The sequence below is a fragment of the Diuraphis noxia genome, unplaced genomic scaffold, assembly GCF_037042655.1.
Source record: "Diuraphis noxia isolate RWA-SAM2 unplaced genomic scaffold, SU_Dnox_SAM2 contig0001, whole genome shotgun sequence".
Taxonomy (NCBI): Eukaryota; Metazoa; Arthropoda; class Insecta; order Hemiptera; family Aphididae; genus Diuraphis; species Diuraphis noxia.
Genome location: NW_028301711.1, coordinates 24,716,934 through 24,739,555, shown reverse-complemented (window position 1 = coordinate 24,739,555; position 22,622 = coordinate 24,716,934). Strand labels below are relative to the sequence as shown.

The following is a 22,622-nucleotide window of genomic DNA, read 5'->3' as shown; positions in this document are numbered from 1 at the left end:
ATAACACTCTGTTATTATATGTTTCACAGTCAGTGTAACCCCGCAGGCTGCACATTGAGGGGGTTCTTCTTTGGCCATGTTTTAAATTTTCCAAACGGCTCAAACGCTAAAAAACTAGTCGTAAATTACAAAATGCGTGTATACCCAATTGAATAGGTAGGCGGAAAAAAGGCCAAAAAAAGTAAACACACCAAGGAAAAAAAGCCCACGGAAAAAAAGCCAGAAATATAAATAGAAATGTGAACACTTATATACCGTTTTACACTTTTACCATTTTATCCTTATAATTTTTTAAGTTTTTTACTTTTTTTAAATGACAACATAGCTTAGAGTTTTAATTTCATTATAATATATTTAATATCATATTACACTAAACCCAACAAAATATTTATACTATAATATTATTGTTATATTTTTAGTCGACTGACCTGCTGTGACTATTATTATTATTATATGACTATATTATGTACCTACTATTTTTGTATTGAGTATCCGTATATAAAATTGCCTATATTTGTTATACTTTTTTTCCTTGGTGTGTTTATTTTTTTGGGCTTTTTTTCCGTTAGGTTTTTTTCTGGGCTTTTTTTTCCGCGATTCGATTGAATATAGTTTTAAAAAGATTGAAACTCGCGTTAGGTATACTCGGAAACTCAGAACACTTAACGCACACACAATGCAGTATGCACATACAGCCTAAATTATGAAATATGAAAAATATTTAGCCTATTCTATATTCTATGTATGTGGGGACATCTGCTACACCACATTACTATCAGACATAGTTCCACACGTACACACGCGCACATTTTTTTTACAGCCCAAGTCACTGTCAGAACGATACAATGTTTGATTTGAATGTTATACCTAATAATAATAATAATAATAATAATAATACCGAGTACCAACACACTTATTTGTGTTGTAACAACATTCGAGAATTGAACGGCAGCAACATCGTGACTTGTGAGCAGCAGCTCAGACTGCAGCTGCAGTTGTGCAGTTGTAGTGTTGGGCCTATAGTAATAGTTATAATATTATGTTCGTTGAGGTTCTGGCAGCCGGGTAAGTGGGGGTGATTCGATCTTTGTCCTCCGAATTCCGATTACAATAGGAGATAAGCCGGTGTTTGGTAGTACTGTAATGGTAATAACACTACAATAGTAGTAGTTATTGTTGCAGTAAAGTTGCTCTGCACTGTGTAGGGATATTCGCTTCTGGTTTTGTTTGGCATGCACATTGTTGCATCTTGCATTCCGTGTTCATTGTGAACCAATTATATCATATTTTGAAGACGAGTTGACCGTCGCGAGTGTGAGTACTCGACAACATTTGATTTCGTCATTCGTGAGTTACTCGTCGTCGTTCGTCCTCAGAGTGATTTTCTGGCGTCCCATTCGAGTTTTCAACTTCGCGACGATGACCGCCGCCATCCAACTGATTTTCGGTTTATTCCTGCTCAAATCTGCCACAGCGTTATTGCCGATACGCGAGTACTACTCGTCCGGCGATCAAACACAACGTAATTATTATCGATATCACCTTTATTTTATTCTTGGGGTCCATGTATTCTTCCTACTTATTGACATGTCAATTGTCATTTTCACTTGGTTACGTTTCATTGCAACAATGTTTTGCGAAGGTTTATGAACGAACGCTCTCTCTACTGATATATTTTCTACGTATCAATTTACTGCTTTAAACTGTGTTTTATTCATTATTTTATAGATTTCTTATTAATTTCTTAGTGATTTCCAGTATAGCTTCCCCAAAATATGTTAACCATCAACAACTCGAACATCGTATATTATGTTATTATAATGATAATTGATAAGATAACTACCAAGTAGGTAGGTTACTTGCAGGATAAATAATACATTGTTTTATTGCATAGGAATAGGTACCTACTAGAAAAAATGATAGATTAAAGAAATTATAAATGTATGGCATTCTTTGTTTTTCTTAGGTATTAATAATTTAAAATTGTAATAATAATAATTTTCATTCTACAGCAAATATTTAAATTTTTATCTTAGTCTAATAACTGAAAAAAAAAATGAAAAATGATCAATAAGACATTCTATCACCTCACATCACTTGTCCAATAGTTTATTTTAGATACCTATAATCACTAAATTTGTCGCTACTTTAATTATTATATATTAGTAAAATGAATAACTAAAAACAGTAAAAACTGCAATATAATGATGGATACAATGCATATCTAAATGAATGAAAAGGAATCGATCTACCTAATTTAAACTTTTATTCATATTTACACCCGTATTTACTATTTACATTGAATTGAGAAAAAACCTAGCAATAATTTGTTTTTATGGGTTTTAAATGATTATTATATTAAAAAATCGTATTAAGTCATAAATTTTTATTTATTAAAACTAGTGGGGCTAGAAATAATTTATCAAAAAATAAATCTTGTTATTAATGTAAAAAATACTGTTTAGTATGATCCAGTTAAAATGTATGTAAAATGTTCTATGAAACCATTGCAGTGTTGAATAATTACTCGTCTTTAATTAGAGACTTATCAACAATAATAATTGTTAAATAGTATACACAGTTGATGAAGGGTCATACAGTTCAGTTCTTGGTTCTTTCTTGTAAGATAATATGTACTTTAATAATTTAATAAATAATATATTATTGTTCAATTGGTTATGGGATTGCTAAAATGTCAGTGTCTTGTGATTTGTATGTTGGTTGGTAGGTCAAATTCAAATTATACCATTCATTAAAAAAAAATTAAATACCGAGCTTAAAATACGTGACAAAAAAAAAAACTGTTGGCTTATATTTTTTTTATCGTACCTAGTTATTAATTATTTTAATATTTTTATCTGTTTTAATTTCAACTAAATTATTTTAACTGTTAAATGTAGTATTCCATATTAGCTGATGTTAATCGTAAGACCTGCAATGTGTATTTACTGTGTAATTATTTATATTTTGTATTAATGTACATTTATTTTTAACATAAGTTTAATTTAATAATATTAATAAATAAACAGGCAATAGGTGATTATTTTATTTAAAATCATCCAAACATTTCTCAATAAAACACCTTATGTATATAGATAAACATAATATTTTTTTATCAATTAAAACAAAAGGGACAAAAGTTCTTAAGATAGTTTGTGTTTGATACAAGTTAAAGTTCTTAAAAACCATTGGAATATATACATGATATTGTAAGACGACAATATTAAATAGCAAAATATTAAAATATTAATTAATGTTATACTTTATTACCTACAGAATAGTTTTGTATCTAAAAGTGATAGAACATGATTGATATTTGATCAAATTATTGATTGTTATTCAATTGTTGTTAATTTTACGTTTATTTGTTTGGATATTTTAGCCAGTGTACCAAAATGGAGTTCAAGTTATTCTGTAGAAGGTGACATATTTATTCCATTTGCTGAAGTGCATGAACCATTTAGTGCCTGGTATGATTCAGACTCTAGCAACAGTCGCATTGACTATTATAATGGTAAATTTTTAATTTTTTATAGCATAAAAAATATTTTAGTTTGATTTATATTTAATTTTTGAATTGATTAGGAATGGCAAAAACATATCAATTGTCTAATAAAGGCACATTTGGTGCATCTCTAAAAATTGTTCCTGTTACTACCGAAACAGAAACAAACACTCTAAAATGTTTAGAAGTGAATGGAACAGATGAATTACACATTTTACCTCAGGCAACTCTTCCAGACCTAAGTGATTTTAAGGTTAGTGGCCAGTGGCCTAAATTAAGTATATGTTGATGTTAAAGTTAATTGTTTGAATGTATTTTTAATTTTTAGTTGGTCAGCGAACATTTAGAAAACGGTATTGTAGTTGAAAAATGGGTTTATATTAAAAGAGTTGAAAAAACAGTTGGAAAATATATCATGTGGTTGTATAGACAAGTAAGTTTAAATTATATCTAACTATCTAAGTGGTGAAATATTTTATTGGCAGTAATTTGAATAACCGTTTTGTGTTAACTCTTTAAAAATTTATACTTATACACTTATACAGGTATATATAATATGTATAATATAATATAATAATGTATTAAAGTGATATTATTTGTTAGGATGATATCGCTTATCCATTACGGTTTCAAATGAATGGATTTAATTCAGTATTTCTATCACATTTTGACGACTACATTATCATTTACAAACATTTTACCCCAGTGAAGCCTGATCCAAACATTTTCAATGTTGAAGGTATATCAATAATGATTAGTTTATTATTTTCATTATTTGAATAATTTATTACTAAATATTTGAAACCTTTGCTTTTAGAATTAAAATGTGAATCTTTCCCTGGACCTGGCATAAATCATATTTATGATTTTAATCCTATGATGGAGTTCATAAATAACTATGGAGAATATATAGATTCCGCATTTGAGGAATTCAAACGAAAACATAACAAAAATTATCCTAATGATACAATTGAACATTTTGATCGTAAAAATAATTTCCGTCAAAACTTAAGGTGACTATTTATTTTATACTAATCATTTTTAAAACATAAATTAAACACAAAAAATTGAGGTATAGCTACAGAATTTTAAATTAATTATTTATTTATTTTTATCAGATATATTCGTTCCAAAAACCGAGCTAATGTTGGTTATACACTCGCGGTCAATCATTTGGCTGACTATTCCAGCACAGAATTGAAATCAATGTGTGGTTATAGAAAATTAAATGAAGAAGAATATAATGGTGGAGAACCTTTTCCTTACAATAAGACTGATTTTCAAAACTTACCATCAGAAATTGATTGGAGGATTGCTGGTGCTGTAACAGCTGTTAAAGGTAAAGTTTTCATGAGCAGTTAATTTTTTAAGCTAATATTTGTTATCTGATTATATAATTTTAATCAACAGATCAGTCAATTTGTGGTTCTTGTTGGAGTTTTGGTACGACTGGTACTATTGAAGGAGCTTATTTCATGAAACATCGTGAACGTAAAAGTTTTTCTGAACAGGTATATACCATTATTAAAAATGCAGTTTTTTATTGCCAAATAAAATATAAACTACTGAGTACTTGCATTGATAAATAATAATTATTATAGTATTGAAAGAAACATGATTATATTTTTTACATGTAAGAAATAATATTAAATTTGGTGTCTAGTTAAAAAAATTAAATTAAATGATAGAAATCATAAGAAATCAAATATTGGAAAAGTATTTATATTATGCATTTTATAACAGTTGTATTTTCTACGAATAAAATATGCAAAAGTAATAATTTTTGTTTTTTTAGTTAGTCAGAGTAATAGGTAATAATGTATAGCTAATAAATAAAGACCGGACTTATATGTTTTTACATATCGTAACTGGGTCTATGCAGTCTTATGAGAATAAAAAATGTGGACGATTTGTTCAATTCTGAAGGTGTAGAAAAAAGTTTTTTTTGCATATTTGAGAATATTTCATCGGTTAGGGAATATTTAGCATATTTTGGAATATTTCGTAAATTGTGAGAAAAAATTTGTATTTATTTTAATATTATGGTAGCCAGAAAAATTTTATTTTTTTTTTGTCATTTTGATAAAAAGAAAACACGCAGTGTTATTAAGGTTTATCTATAAACCTTGCAGTATTATAGTGCTTTATCATATTAAGTTGCCTTGCCGTTCCCTAAACATTTTGTTCTATGCTAAACATGGTGGCTTACCTGCAGTGCTGGCAGTTGTTTCCTTACTGATAAGATCAGTTCCTAGTTACTTCAGTGCAATTCCATTATGCAAGTGTAAACCACTTAAATAATTATTATTTAAGGATTAACTATTGTTTAAAAATTTGTTTTGTTTTATTATGTTTTAATATATATTAATAATTGTTATTTTTTCACACTGACTTCAGTGTTTAATACAAATTTTAATTAAAATGTACCAAAGGAATCTTATATTTTATGTTTTAATTTTATACTGTTATATTTATATTATATTCATATTTTGTACTATTACTAAAGTGTAATAGTATTCCATTAAGTATAATACTCAACTTTTAATACTTAATTAATACCTCACTATTGAAATAATGTTGAAAAAAATTTAAAAAATGCATGTTAAAACATATAATGAAGTTTATTATATATTTTACTTATTTTAGCATATTTTTTAAATTTTTAAAAGAATATAATGAGAATATTTGAAGTTTTGTAGAGAATATTAGCATCATATTTTGGGTATTTTAAGAAAATATAAATCCGGTTTTTAGTAATATAAAAATTCATTAAAAATAATGCTAATTTTAAATTTCAGTTTTAATGATACTTGTAAAAGTAACATTATATTTTTATTAATCGTATTTTTTTCTTAGTCGAATTTTCATAGCAAACGTTGCACACATTGCAGCTGTGGTGGCTAAATAAAGCCATACACATTTTACCGTCACCGCTGCAGTGTCCTTAATTTAATTTGTAAATTTTTTTAATCTACATGATATATTTTTTGTCTTATTTTTATAGGCTTTGGTAGACTGTAGTTGGGGTTTTGGCAATAATGGATGTGATGGCGGAGAAGATTTTCGTGCTTATTCTTGGATTGAGAAGCATGGCTTACCAACTGAAGACGAGTATGGACCATACCTTTCTCAGGTATACAATATTTTAATTTGAATTATTCATTACATTTTATATAAATATTTGGATCATTATTAGTTACACAAGGAAAATATTTATTAATTTTCTTCTTAATTTTTACAATAAATTAAATATTTAAATGTTTTAAATATTCTTGCTTTTATGTTAAACATTCATATTTATATATATTTTTTTATTATTCTAGGATGGTTTCTGTCATATAGCTAACATATCAAATGGTGATCTTACGAAAATTACTGGTTTTGTGAATGTAACAATGTATGATGAAGAAGCATTAAAAATTGCTTTAGTCAATGAAGGTCCAATTTCTATTGCTATTTATGCTTCACTAAAAACATTTGCCTTCTACTCGGATGGTGTTTACTATGATAAAGATTGCCGTAAGTATTTTTTATTAAACTGAAATATACCTATCACAATCACACTGTATGTTAATTTTTATTTGTAGGTAATAGTCCATCTGAGTTGAATCATGCTGTGTTGTTGGTGGGCTATGGTACATTAAATGGCCATCCATACTGGCTGGTGAAAAACTCATGGTCAACTCACTGGGGTAATGCTGGTTATATACTTATATCTCGTAGGGATAACAATTGTGGTGTTCTCACTAGTCCAACATATGTTATTTTGTAGACTTTTGTTTAAGATTTTAACATTCTATATTGTCATTTATTGATTTAATTATAATTTAAATTTATAAGTCTGAGTGTAAAATATATTAATTATATTACTTTTACAACTTTCTTGGTACTAATTAATTTTTTATCACTAATAGAAATTAAAATATTGTACTTTTGATCTATTTCTAAATAAACGACTGTTAGTTTTATACATTATATATCTTAATAAGAATAACTTAGACAAAATCAATAATCAGCCTACTAATTACTTACCTATTACCTTCTAAAACGTACACAAATTACATTAGTTCAGCGTTATAGTTGTAAATAAAACTTTTTACTATTATTACAAAACTATTTATACTGACAGCTAATAGGTAAGTTAAATATAATTATTTTTTTAACAATTAACATGTTAAATACTGATGTAAATGCGGCAATTACTTAAGCTTCGCGAACCCTGAAGTGATCTATGCAGAACCCTAGGGTTTCGCGGAACAGTTTAAGAAACGCTACACTAATGTATGACTATTACGTCAAATTTTACAAGCGGCAAATGGGTAACCACAGATTAAGTCTACATCAACATTTAACATTTAATTAATGAAAAAAAAAGATAATTTGAATTTAAATTAAATTAATAGATAATATATAAAAATATTTTGTAAGCATAGTTATAATATGCAATATCTCTAACTCAACAAATACTAAAATCATGTACAGTAAGTTTGAATTTTTGTAGTGTTTATATTTTGTCGAAGTATTAATAATGATTTATAAAAGAAACTAAATTATAAGCCTAAAGTATATTAACATATGATATATTATATTCATACAAGCACCTATCCCAAGATTGAAACAACAAATACTCTTTTTAAGATTATGTGGCAATACAAACCTAGGTTGAATAATTTTTTCTAAATAAAAACAGTGATAATTTTAAATTTTAATTGGCTCTAACCACACAATATGAACTTAAATGATTGAAAAACTCATTTAATTATATTAACATTTTGGTAACTTTGTCAATAATTTGAAAAAAAAAAATGTTTGTACTATGAAACGTTATAAACACTTATTCTTTATGTACCTTTAGTTATTATTAAACCAAATTAAAATTTTTGTTTTGTTATTCTTTATTTCTTCAATTAAATGTAGCTGCAATGAGCTAATAACCCTAATTTAATTAGTTAAATTTTTTTTTTTTTGATCTTAATTTAATACAGTTTTTCATACTAACTATGTAATTACTGTTTCTCTCTATTTAGTGTAGAAAAATTATTTTATTTTATTGAAGCATAACATTTTTAAAAACTAATATGGTTATGGTGTAATGATATTCACATTATTACTTCACAAAACTTCTTAACTTAATATTATAATAATAACATTTAATACGGTACTATTAAGCCTAAAAAAATACTTTGTATTGTAGTATATCAATACAAATTACTTATGTATAACACTCAATATAGTCAATATCAGTCATTAATACTTTGTAAATAGCATTGCAAAATGTGTGATAATAATTTGCAAAAACACATTTTGTACCTCTATGATAAAAAAAAAAGAATCGTAAAAACAAGAATGATAAGCTGATGGTATAAGTACGACTGATATCAACTAATAAAATTGAAACTACTGGACATACACTTGGGTATATTATGCGTTATTACATCGTCTTGGTCCAGCATTACATTTTTAAGGAGTAATAATTAGGCAATTCATATGACATGTATACTTGTGCGAGTAATAAATGAAGTATGGACATAAGCAAGTGTAATCGGTTGTCATTTTTAACTCTTACACACACATAAATAAATTAAATAATCATACATTGTAATTATATTTCTAGGAGTCCAGAATTTGGGCTAAAATGAAGCATTTATTATATTTTTTATCGTTAATAGCCAATAGGGCCACTAAAATGTTACATTTAAAATAGGTAAACCAGATAGACCAGTGGATTAGGTCACTATTTTAAATAATTTTTATCAAAGAAACCCATGAGCAGAAGAACTTCAAAGAGAAATTTGTATTAAAATTAAAAGCCAGGAGACGAATTTTAATTCGTAAGAATTATTATTTAATGAAATTAAAAAGTATGAAGAGGAAACAAAACTAGATTTGGATTGTAAAATTTACACATAAGGTAGTATTATTATTTTAAAAAAATAATTGTATTTTTAAGTAATAAAAAAAAAATTACAATTACTTGAAAGATTGTTTGTACCTGTTGACTTATAGTTTTATAATTTTAACCTAGGTACCCATTGAAAAAAAAAAATGTTAAATGTATGTTGGTAAACTGTAATTAATAAATGTCACGTATCAACTCGTATATTATTGTGTTTACATTTGTGGTCCAATTTCCCCATAATTAAGTACCTATAAAAAAATATTTTATACGAAGTAAAGTAGAAAATGTGACCCATTCTGTAATGATAATCTTATAACGTTATACTAATTATATATACGTATGAAAAATATGTGTATGGCGATCTCTTAAGTTAAAGGTAGGTAAACTCAAATTGTTATATACTATTTTTTTACTTTCATATAATATAAGGAAAACAATATTTCTAGTAGTAAAACTATAGTATTGGGTTGGGTCGTAACGTAAATTACAAATTAATTACTGTAATACAATTATTTTTGCAGTAACGATGCAGTAATTTTATTATATTTCACTAGCTAAATTATCCGTCATTGTCGGGTTTATTAATTGTTGTTATTTGGCAAGATAAAATATTGTTTAGTTAAATCAAATTAAATTTAAATAAGATTGTTTAAAAAATATGTCATATAATATTAATTAAATATTGTTACAATGATGTTTTTTTTTGTGTGTGTCTGTGTACAGCATAACTAGTCGAAATAATGCTTCGATTTCAAACTTTGGGGATGGTTTCCGATGTAAAATTGAAGATGCTTGGTGCATTAGAGAGGTCAAAAGTAAACATTTTCCAACAGTTTTCAAAAAAATCGAGAAAAACCAACAAAAAAAAAATGATAGAAAAACGGGAATTTTTATGCAAAATCAGTTTTCGACCAAATCGAATTTTTTATATGGTTGTAATTCAAAAACTAATCACTGTAAATACTTGAAATATTCACCAAATATTTATGTTAGTGTTATCTATATACAGTTTGATTTTCAAAATTTTTTGACTTTTTGAATTATTTATAGACCATTGGAATTTTTGATTTTTATGAGAATTATTTTTAAAGTAAGTGGCGGTAAAAAAATGTTGGATGACCAAAAAAACTTGAGAATTTAATACAAGGTTCCTTATGAGTTTTTATTGCAGCTAAAAAAAATTAAAAATCGTAAGTCACAATTTTTTTTATAAGCATTTATAGTTTACGAAATCTGTCGAAAATGCGAAAATTTGCAAGTAATTTTGAAGTTGAAAAATCATAAAATTGTTTGCGTTTATAACTATGGATTAAAAATACAACACTAAGTTTTCCATCAGTTTTCCTTCAAGTAGCTATAGAGAGAACTCGAAGCATCATTATAGGAAAAATTATAAGTGCGTTTGAATTTTAAAGTTTTACGAAATAGCGTAACGATAACGATTTATCCTCAAACGATTTTAAATATTTTTTATTATTCAAAAAGTATAAATCGTAGATACTTGAAAATTTTATCAGTTATTTAGATTAGCATTTTCTTTACATGATTTAATTTTCAAAATATTTTGAATTTTTTCGAGATATTTATAGACAACTGAAATTTTCAATTTTTCTGAAAATTTTCTTTTGAAGTGCCGATAAAATTTGTTTGGACCTATCAAAATACTTGAAAATTTAATACAAAGTTCCTGATAAGTTATTCTTATAGTGAATAAAAAATTATAAAAATACATGGGCACAATTTTTTTTATTAGCATTTGAAGTTCAATTATTGACAAAAATTTGTCAAAACCATGATTTTTTTTTTTGTGTTTGTCATTACGTTTTGGGGCAGAAAAAATGCTTCGACTTTTAACTTCAGTACCTTGTTAAATCAGAAAGTGAATCTAGTTGATACTTACGGATCAAAAATAAAAATTCTTAATATTTTTCTAAATAATCGAGATAAACAAACTAAAAATTAACGGAAAAACAGGAAATTTTACGTACAATCAGTTTTCGACAAAATCGATTTTGATTTTTTATGTAACTTTAAAACGAATGACCATTGATACATGAAATTTTCACCGAATTTTTATATAAGTACCTATGTTCTATCCACCATGACATTTTTAAAAATTTGACTTAAGTTGAACTATTCATAGGTATATGCAATTTTCAATAATTATTAGTTTTTTTTTAAATTAACATCGATAAAAATTTATTTTTTAGGTAGAAAATCTTGAAAATTTAATACAAGGCTCTTAACATATTATTACAATAGCAGTTGAAAAATAAAAGAAATTCGTAGTTACAATTTTTTTTTTATAAGTATTCAAAGTTTGAATTTTGACAAAATAAGTAAAAATCACAAAAATTCACAAATTATTTTAAGCTAGAAATTAATAAAAAATTTCATTTTTTAAACTAAGATTTAAAAATTTAATATAAGATTCCTAACATTTTTTTCAATCTTTATCACAAAAAAAATATCCACCGGAAATGCAAATTAAATTTTTATAAGCATTTGAATTTCAAATATTGACAAAAATTCGTCAAAACCATGAATATTTGCGAACTATTTTGTAGTTCAAAATTCATAATATTGTTTGTATTTTTATCAAAGGTTATAAAATCAACACTAAGTTTTCCATAAGTTTTGCTTCAAATAGCTATAGAGAAAAGTGTCAGTATAGGAAAAATGTTTTGAGCGTTTGAGTTTTAAATTTTTATGAAATCAGGTAATGATAACGATTTATCCTCAAACCAGGTATATGTATATCCATGATTATGATAATATAAATTGTAAGGTATTATGAATCATGATAACTACATGATAACTACACTAATTGATTAACCATGCCTTATGCAAAATGCGTCTTAATTGAAAAATCAAATATTTGTTTCAAAATAGAATATATGACAATATTTAAATATAATATAGGTATCCTAGACCGACAAATCATCTCCGTTCAGAATCGTTTTTCGTATACAATGATACCTATCATTGCATTCAAATTTAATCCCATCCATTACAGTAGGCTACTAGCTGTACAGCAGAGTGACATCCACGACTTACCCGCTTTTTTTAAAGTTATTTCTATGGAGTAACATATTTTCTACGTTACTAAAATAATTATGACAAAAATAAATAATAATCACCATGCCGTTATGAATTATTGTTTTTGTGATTCATTTAAAAAAGGTCCTATTTATAACGCCATATTTTCTGAACGAAAAAGTGAAGTAACGTGAGACAAATTATGAATGTAAATTTAATTAAAAATATTTAGTGTAACAAGTAACACGATTTTATAACTTTTAAAAAGTTATTTACCCAACACTGCTGTAATACCTACTACATTATAAGTTTAATATATTATACTTAATAATGATAGTAGTTGATAGTACTCGACACTGAAATACTGACAAAATACATAGTTTTAGCGAACAATCATGTAATATAGGTACTAGGTAGTGATAAATAATAATACCTATTATGTCGCAACCGCAAATTAAATTGTTCCATTTCCGCCATTAGTACTATCCAATAAGACAATCCTTTAAACTTTAAACTATGTTTGTCTTGCTTAGGCCGAAATAACGATGTCGTAGAAATTAATAATAATAATAATGTGGCGTGATCATCACCAAACCTTATCCCCTCCCTCACGCCATCCGACCAAGTAGCCTTTGTGTGTAGTGAACTTGCGACTTATGGCATTCAAGCGTTAAGTCCTTGTGACCTTGTGGCATACCTATTACAATGCTTTTGTTAGCCGCCGTCATGCGCGGATAACAATCGATCACAGCGTTTAATAAATATGTATAATAAGGATTCTCGTATATTAATTGTTCTGTGATATTACTATAATATAATATCTTATTTATTTACTCTTTATGGTTAACTATCAACAATATTATCAAACGATTACGACGATAAAGAGTCAAGAGACATCACCCTCACTCGCTTTTGCATGCATTAATGATGATTGTTGAAATTGTCTACATTAAAATTAATTTAACATTTAAACAACAGGTTGGTACGATTTTTTTTTAAATTAAATTTTTTTTTTTATAGTTTATATTTTTTTGATAAATTGATAATAATTTATATTTTTGTTTGTATAAAACATTAATCCGAACAAAATGTTGAACAATCGATAGATTATTATTTTAGATACATTAATATTATAATATAGTTTTGATGGCGGGATGATTTATCAAATAGTTATAACCGTTATCGATATTGTACGTCACGATAATTCCTAACACTATTAATATTATTAAACGGATATTATACATTTCAAACTATCGAGCGTTTCGACTTTCGATTAATAAATCATAATATGAGTTATATTAGAGGTTTATATTATATAACCTATGCATAATATAATTTGGTGATAATTTAGTCGAACGCGATTAGAGCCGTTCTCGTTACGATATTAAAATAGGTACCTATCCACTAATATTACACGGCTCTAAATCTCTAATTAATAACCTTGTAGCTTGTACGTCGTATGTTTAATTTATTAAATTCGTGGACACTCGTCAGTGATTTAGGATTATTATTTTTTTATAATCGGATCTATGGTTCTGTGCCGCATGCGCACGCGATAAGAAGATAATAATTATTTGTTTATTGTAATTTATAATTAGTGATAGGTTCTGTAATCTGTGGTGATAGTGAGCTGCTGCAACCTGCAACGACAACAGCAGTCGGCCAGCGGCTGCTGCAACTAGGTCGGTCGAAATTCTTGAATGCACGTTGCAGTTGTAGCATGTGACCAGGGATTGACATGCATGCGTGCGATCGCTAAGGTGGTGTACAGCCAGCCAAGACGCGTTTGAACGATCCTGCAGGGCGCTGACGTCCGCAGACGTTAACTTGAACAATGTGGCCCATCAACGGCTTGGCCATCGTCGTGTGGCTGTTGACCGCGACGTCCGCATCCGTCAGATATCCAGTCGTCCTAGGTGAGTCTTGGCCTGTGCGCCATCATTGACTGAGTCGTTGGCTCTATGTTATCATATGTCCTACGGATGTGCGTAATGCTTCGTTTATGGTTATTATTATTTATTATTTATTAGTTCTTGTTACATCTTACAATTATCAGTTTAACTTTTATTCTACGCCTTAGTAGTCATCAATCCTCATACCGCCTCGTTTGGTGTTATGTGTTCTTACCTGGCTGCACCTATTAAGTAACTTATGTAATGATTTTTTTTGAAACACCTTATAAAAAAACTATTTTATGGATTTTCAAATGTTATTATTGAAAAAGGTATATTATGATTTGAAGGTCATTTTCTTCACTAACTAACACCTCTTAGTTATTAATTATTAAATATTAAACTATGTTCATGGCCTAATCACATTACTTTATCCACTTAAAAAAATAACGATAGCTAAATTAATTATAAAATTGTTCGGTTAATAAGCTAACTATTGTAATTGTATGTTATTAAAATTATAATAGACAATATTTATTATTGGATGCATTATTATTTGAAACATATTAACCAAACATAATAAAATTTAAATATTTACAACAATAAAATAACTAATTATTTGGTATTAGCTTTAAATATAATTTGAATTTGATTAGGCAAATCATTTAAGATTACGCTTAATATGAAGGTTAAGTACATTATTATATCACTTTTCATATTGGTAAATAATTTAATATGATTAATGTGTTTAATACTAATTCCATTTTATTTACACGATACTATCAATTAATTTTTATTTGTTGCTAAGATAGGTATATCACAATTTATTGAAAAAGTTATAGGTTCAATAAGATTTAAAAAAATAATTTTTCAATCCAAACCATAGGTAAGCACATATTTTCTAGTTGATGCATTTTAAATATTAAATAATTAAAATCATACTATAAGGAATAAGACGTATGCTCAACACGTTTCTTGTTTTTGACCTAGTTCGCGCATGCGCATCACCTTGTATTTTCAGGCATACTGCACTAGGTATATAAGATGAAATAAAAACCGTGGCATTAGTTTGAGTTTATAGTCGGCCGCATACATGAAAAGATTGATTTCACAAAGTGGTTACGACATATATATATATATATTTTGGCAGCGGACTTTATGTTCTCTCAGTCATGTTGCCACAAGTACCTGTTTAAAAAAAAAATAATTTATTTATAAAGTTATGTTATTATATTATGTAGGTATTTAAACTAATCTTTTCTAAGTTAATACATTGATTATAAAATAAAATTACGTTAAATTTTTTTCATATTATACCTAGGTATGATGTTTAATATTTTTCATGATATTAAAAAAAAAAAGCACATAGTGTTCAAATAATTTGCCATCCCTGCCTTATACTATGACTAAAATCAAATGTAATTGAATATAAAAAATTTCTCTCAATTTACTTGTATTTGATATATTATTCTATAAAAAGAAGTTAGTGATTTAATAAATTTTAAATACCTAATGTACCTATTTGATAAATTAATATTTCAACACATAAATAATGTACTACTAATATTTTTTTTAGAATAAATAAATGTAAGATACTAATGATAATAATAAATATTGATCATAAAGTAAGTTAAAACTCTTTTAATACTTCTTCATATCAGTGTAATAATTTTTAAATACACTATTGATCAACATATATATAAATACATATAATTTTTTTAAAGATTATAACATGTTACATTTAATATTTTAGATTGACGTATTTTACTTCTGGAATATTATTGAATATTACTTAAACACATTAATCTATAACACTTTCTTAGTTGTAATTAAAATTATTCTTAGGACTTGAGAATAACTAACTATTTACATATCTGTATTACATTACTATTTATGTCTTTTTGGTTCTCACACCAATGAGTATGTGTAATAATTACTTCTAATAAAATAAACAAAATTATACTCCTTAAGGTCATATTTTTTATAGGTGTATCAACTATCAATACCTACGTATTTAAAATATCTATTGAACTTTCCTAACTAAAGATCAAAATCTTTCTGCTATACATACAATATAAAAAACAAACTATTCCAAAAGTATATTTGATGCTAAATAGCTTTGTACGCATCACTAAATGATCCTAAGGACAACAATAATTGATGTAGGAATACAACCAATAAATGCATTATAATAAAAAATTGTTTATTGTTTTATATTTAGTTCCTGGTGATGGCGGTAGTCGTATAGATGCCAAATTGAACAAACCCAGTGTTGTTCATTATTTATGTGATAAAAAAACAAATGATTATTCTAACATTTGGTTGAACCTCGAATTGTTAGTGCCATATGTAATAGACTGTTTGGTAAGTAAATAGTAATAGGTTTAGTTAATTTAATAACTCATAAACTTGGTTTAATGATTAGATAGACAATATGAGACTGATATATGACAATGTTACACATACTACTCACAGTCCTCCAGGTGTAGACATAAGAGTACCTGGATGGGGAAATTCTTCTGCTGTTGAATATATTGACCCTAGTTTATCTACATTTGGCGCCTACTTTAAGAGTGTTGGTGATACATTAGTTGGTACTGGTCTTGAACGAGATGTTTCTATTCGGGGAGCACCTTATGATTTTAGAAAAGCTCCTAGTAAGAATAAAAAATAAAAAATATTTCCTAACACATTAATATAATCTCCATTATTCATAGATGAAAACACAGAGTTTTTTGTAAAACTTAAGACACTTACTGAAGAAACATACCAACAAAATAATAATACACCAGTTGTGTTCATTGTACACAGCATGGGAGGATGTATGACGTTGAAATTTTTGCGATCTCAAACACAGAAGTGGAAAGATCAATATGTCAGAGCAATGGTTTCATTGGCTGGTGCTTGGGGTGGAGCTGTTAAAGCGTTGAAAGTTTTTGCTGTAGGTATGCTGAAAGAAATAAATAGAGAATAAGAAAATTGTACATTAACATTTTATATCTATGGTAAATATGTCATTTATATTACAGGTGATGACCTAGGAGTTTATGTGCTTAGTGGTAATGTTCTGAAAGCTGAACAAATTACATCTCCTAGCTTAGCATGGCTTTTACCATCTCCATATTTTTGGAAGTCTGATGAAGTTTTAGTAGAAACTGATTCAAAAAATTTTACAGTGGCAGACTATAAATCATTTTTTGAGTAAGTTATTTCATTCAGTTTGAAAATAATTTCTTCTAAATATTTTTCATAATTACAGAGGCTTAGACTACATGACTGGTTATGATATGTACTTAGACGTTAAACAGTATATGGATTTTGGACCACCTGGTGTAGAAGTCCATTGTTTGCACGGCGATACGATTCCAACAGTTGAAAAGTTTGTTTAAGTTGTTTTTGTCAAATCTTATGTATTTTTAAATATATATTTGTCATATTTTAGAATGATATTTGGACCAGGAAAATTCCCGCTTAAGTATCCTAAGTTACAGTATGGTAATGGCGATGGCACAGTTAATTCCAGAAGCCTTGAAGGCTGTAACTATTGGTCAAGTATGCAAAAGCAAAAAGTTTTCCATCAAGTATTTCCAAATGCTGACCACATGACTATCTTGAGGGATGAACGAGTAATGGATTACATTGCACAACTCATGGAAAAACTTTAGTTATTTTAAACTTTAGTTGTTATTAATATGTGTATGATAATTTATTAAAAGTTGATGTGTTCATTTAAATAGATATCTTAGGAAATCAGTAATAATAACTCATTTTATTTTATCAAGTACAAATTGGTACTCAAATCTTCCTTATACTTTTAATTGCAGTATCTTATTATTTACCGAAGACCTTAAAATACTTTAAAACAAATAATATTTTTGTTGTTCAGTGATCATTATACTGCGAGTAAATTAAATTAAATTAATTAAAATCCTAAAATCACCCAATAATTATAAATTAATTATGCATTGTTAATCGCCATTGAACAATCTAAAAAAGTAATGTTTTTAACATGTAAAATACAATAATTTAATATTTTACAAAGTTTATTACTTTATTAATCTTTATCAGGGATGGCAAATTTATGAAATGTGTTCCCAAGGTGGCATGCGGAAATATAATATTTATACATATATTTTGGCTATATAATATAAAGTGTGATCATGATAAATGGAACCACTCAATAAATATGTACAAGGTTCATGTATTTCAATTCTGCTTTCTTTGCTAACTAATAAACATTATTATACACATTTTAAAATCATTAGACTATTTTTTTGACAGTTAATTTTGAGCATGAGCGGAATAACTTTTTTTTTTTAATAACATGATTCTTTTTTGACAACAAATTTTTTTTTTTGGTATTTTTAATGGATTTTAGTGGTTGCATTTCTTTCCCAAGTTAAAGAATGACCGAGTTATAGCAATTTGATTTTATGTTGTTTGCATAGGTATAACAAATTATAAAAAACGTAGTTAATAATAAACTAAAAATAAAATTATTCATTTTTTTATTCATAAAAGTTTTATTTATCTAACAAATTGTTTAATGCACCAACAACATTCAACACAAATTTAAAATTCTCAGTTAATAGCAGAATAATATAAATACCTCAATTATATTATATCAATGTATACGAAAAACGATTCTGAGTGTAGACGGTTTGTTAGTCTAGGATATGTTATAGTATATTAATTATATTATTATTAAAAAAAGATAAGTGTAGGTACCTATAAAATAAACTCCTAATTAATCAAACCAGATTCATTATGTTCCTAACTCAATCAGTCATTCATAGTAGGTATACATATACAATTTATTATTAAGTATTAATAATATTAATTTAATATAAGTAATTAACAAGTAACAACATTAACTATTTATATTATAATATAAAGTATACTCTACAAATTTAAGTAACTGCAATCAATATTTTTACATTACAGCAATATAACGTTTTGTAAATATTTAACAACTAAAGAATTTGTAAACTTTCTATTAAATACATTTTGTTAAAACTTAAACTTTAAATGGTTGTAAAACAAAAATAAACGTGCCTATGTCTTTTAATATTTTCCAACTGCTATTATAACACAAACTTATGGGGTACCTTGTATTAAATTATCAAGTTTTATAACTTAATAAATAACATTTTATTGACATATTATATAGAATAAAAAAAAGCGGGTAAGTGGGTATCGCTCTGCTATACATTAGGGGGTGGGGTGGACCTCTGACTAGGGTAGGTTAAATTTGAATGCAATGATAGGTATCATTGTATACGAAAAACGATTATGAACGGAGATGGTTTATCTGTCTAGGGTATATTATTGATTAAAAATTTTCAAATCTTAGATTTAAAAAGAAAATTTTTTATGAATTTCTAGCTTAAAATAATTTGCGAATTTTCGTGATTTTTACGTATGTTGTCAAAACTAAAATTTAAATGCTTGTAAAAAAAAATTGTGACTTTGTATTTCTATTATTTTGCAACTGCTATTGAAAAAAAAGATTAGTAGCCTTGTAATAATTTTTCAAATCTTAGAATTAAAAAGAAAAACTGTTGTGAATTTCTATCTAAGATAATTTGAACAATGCCGTAAGTTTTGCGTATTTAGTCAAAATTTGAACTTTAAATGCTTGTAAAAAAAAAAATGTGACTATGCATTTCTTTTATTTTTCAACTGCTATTGTAAAAATATATTATGAGCATTCTATTAAATTCTCAAATCTTAGAATTAAAAACAAAATTCTTTTATGAATTTCTAGTTTAAAATAATTTGCGAATTTTCGTGATTTTTACGTATGTTGTCAAAATTCAAACTTTGAATGCTTTAAAACAAAAATTATGCATACATATTTCTTTTATTTTTCAACTGCTATTGTTACAATGTGTTAGGAGCCTTGCATTTAATTTTCAAATCTTTGATCTAAAAAGAAAAACTTTTATGAATTTCTATCTAAGGTAATTTGAAAATTGCAGTTAATTTTACGTATTAAAACTCAAACGCTCAAAACATTTTTCCTATATTGACACTTCAAATTTTCTCTATAGCTATTTGAAGCAAAACTTATGGAAAACTTATTGTTGAATTTTATAACCTTAGATAAAAATACAAACAATATTATGAATTTTGAACTACAAAAAAATTCGCAAATATTCATGGTTTTGACGAATTTTTGTCAATATTTGAAATTCAAATGCTTATAAAAATTTAATTTGCATTTCCGGTGGACATTTTTTTTGTGATAAAGATTGAAAAACTTGTTAGGAATCTTATATTAAATTTTTAAATCTTAGTTTAAAAAAGAAAATTTTTTATGAATTTCTAGCTTAAAATAATTTGTGAATTTTTGTGATTTTTACGTATTTTGTCAAAATTCAAACTTTGATTGCTTATAAAAAAAAATTGTAATTATGAATTTCTTTTATTTTTCTACTGCTATTGTAATAATATGTTAAGAGCCTTGTATTAAATTTTCAAGATTTTCTACCAAAAAAATAAATTTTTATCGATTTTAATTAAAAAAAAAACTAATAATGATTGAAAATTGCATATACCTAAGAATAGTTCAACTTAAGTAGACAATTTTTGAAAATTGCATGGTGGATAGAATATACTTAAATATACGTTCGGTGATAATTTCATGTATGTATGGTCATTTTTTTAAAAGTTGCATAAAAACCAAAATCAATTTTGTCGAACACTGTGCGTAAAATTTCCCGTTTTTCCGTTAATTTTTAGTTTGTTTATCCCGATTATTTAGAAAAATATTAAGAATTATTTACTTTTGATCCCCCAAAGTATCAACTAGATTCGCTTTCTGAGTTAACAAGGTACTGAAGTTAAAAGTCGAAGCATTTTTACTGCCCCATAACGTAATGACAAACACAAAAAAAAAATATTCATGGTTTTGACGAATTTTTGTCAATAATTGGACTTCAAATGCTTATAAAAATTTAATTTGCATTTCCGGTGGACATTTTTTTTGTGATAAAGATTGAAAAACTTGTTAGGAATCTTATATTAAATTTTTAAATCTTAGTTTAAAAAAGAAAATTTTTTATGAATTTCTAGCTTAAAATAATTTGTGAATTTTTGTGATTTTTACTTATTTTGTCAAAATTCAAACTTTGAATGCTTATAAAAAAAAAAATTGTAACTACGAATTTCTTTTATTTTTCTACTGCTATTGTAATAATATGTTAAGAGCCTTGTATTAAATTTTCAAGATTTTCTACCTAAAAAATAAATTTTTATCGATTTTAATTTTAAAAATAACTAATAATGATTGATAATTGCATATACCTATGAATAGTTAAACTTAAGTCAAAATTTTTAAAAATTTAGTGGTGGATAGAATATAGGTACTTATATAAACATTCAGTGAAATTTTCATGTATCAATGGTCATTCGTTTTAAAGTTACATCACAAATCAAAATCGATTTTGTCGAAACTGATTGTACGTAATATTTCCTGTTTTTCCGTTAATTATTAGTTTGTTTATCCCGATTATTTAGAAAAATATTAAGAATTTTACTTTTGATCCGTAAGTATCAACTAGATTCACTTTTTGCTTTAACAAGGTACTGAAGTTAAAATTCGAAGCATTTTTACTGCCACAAAACGTAATGACAAACACAAAAAAAAAAATATTCATGGTTTTGGCAAATTTTTGTCAATAATTGGACTTCAAATGCTAATAAAAAAAATTTGTGCCAATGCATTTTTATAATTTTTTAATCACTATAAAAATAACTTATCAGGAACTTTGTATTAAATTTTCAAGTATTTTGATAGGGCCAAACAAATTTTATCGACACATCGAAATAAAATTTTCAGAAAAATTGAAAATTTCAGTTGTCTATAAATATCTCGAAAAAATTCAAAATATTTTGAAAATTAAATCATGTAAAGAAAATGCCAATCTAAATAACTGATAAAATTTTCTAACGCACCTCAAATTTTTCCTATAATGACGCTTCGAGATTTCTCTATAGTTATTTGAAGGAAAATTTATGGAAAACTTAGTGTTATATTTTTAATCCTTAGTTATAAACACAAAAAAATTTATGATTTTTCAGCTTCAAAATTACTTGCAAATTTTCGCATTTTTGACAGATATCGTAAAAATTTGAACTATAAACGCTTATTAAAAAAAAATTGTGCCTATGTATTCTTACAATTTTTTAATCACTATAAGAATAACTTATGACGAACTTTGTATTAAATTTTCAAACAAATTCTTCTCTAATATCCATGAAAACATTTCGTAATCACAATATA

General features: G+C 26.3%; 2 protein-coding genes across 3 annotated transcripts; both read left to right on the top strand.

The window, feature by feature from the left end:
• The first annotated feature begins 1,207 nt into the window (after positions 1 to 1,207).
• Positions 1,208 to 7,475, top strand: CtsK1 (C1 family peptidase 26-29-p). The gene is made up of 11 exons (XM_089216058.1): positions 1,208 to 1,522; positions 3,383 to 3,514; positions 3,586 to 3,758; positions 3,834 to 3,938; positions 4,109 to 4,244; positions 4,323 to 4,518; positions 4,624 to 4,844; positions 4,916 to 5,016; positions 6,510 to 6,638; positions 6,829 to 7,024; positions 7,093 to 7,475. Exons 1-11 carry the CDS (start codon positions 1,420 to 1,422, stop codon positions 7,275 to 7,277), a joined length of 1,677 nt encoding a protein of 558 aa, XP_089072184.1. The 5' UTR covers positions 1,208 to 1,419; the 3' UTR covers positions 7,278 to 7,475.
• A 5,714-nt stretch (positions 7,476 to 13,189) lies between these two features.
• LOC107164277 (lysosomal phospholipase A and acyltransferase-like) lies at positions 13,190 to 18,098 on the top strand. 2 transcript variants are annotated; one of them, XM_015512033.2, is made up of 8 exons: positions 13,190 to 13,421; positions 14,070 to 14,359; positions 16,557 to 16,699; positions 16,761 to 16,992; positions 17,053 to 17,280; positions 17,365 to 17,536; positions 17,595 to 17,714; positions 17,778 to 18,098. In XM_015512033.2, exons 2-8 carry the CDS (start codon positions 14,278 to 14,280, stop codon positions 17,998 to 18,000), a joined length of 1,200 nt encoding a protein of 399 aa, XP_015367519.2. In that variant the 5' UTR covers positions 13,190 to 13,421; positions 14,070 to 14,277; the 3' UTR covers positions 18,001 to 18,098. The 2 variants fall into 2 exon arrangements, with proteins under 2 accessions (XP_015367519.2, XP_089073061.1); XM_089216935.1 differs by having other exon boundaries at positions 14,042 to 14,359.
• Positions 18,099 to 22,622: the final 4,524 nt, after the last annotated feature.

What these genes read in the sequence shown, in the direction of transcription:
- CtsK1 (XM_089216058.1), top strand. Translation starts at nt 1,420, where the DNA reads ATGACCGCCGCCATCCAACTGATTTTCGGTTTATTCCTGCTCAAATCT. An exon ending in CAGACCTAAGTGATTTTAAG is followed by an intron (nt 3,759 to 3,833) that starts GTTAGTGGCCAG and finishes TTTAATTTTTAG; the next exon opens with TTGGTCAGCGAACATTTAGA. An exon ending in TGCTGTAACAGCTGTTAAAG is followed by an intron (nt 4,845 to 4,915) that starts GTAAAGTTTTCA and finishes TTTAATCAACAG; the next exon opens with ATCAGTCAATTTGTGGTTCT.
- LOC107164277 (XM_015512033.2), top strand. Translation starts at nt 14,278, where the DNA reads ATGTGGCCCATCAACGGCTTGGCCATCGTCGTGTGGCTGTTGACCGCG. An exon ending in CATATGTAATAGACTGTTTG is followed by an intron (nt 16,700 to 16,760) that starts GTAAGTAAATAG and finishes TTTAATGATTAG; the next exon opens with ATAGACAATATGAGACTGAT. An exon ending in ACGATTCCAACAGTTGAAAA is followed by an intron (nt 17,715 to 17,777) that starts GTTTGTTTAAGT and finishes GTCATATTTTAG; the next exon opens with AATGATATTTGGACCAGGAA.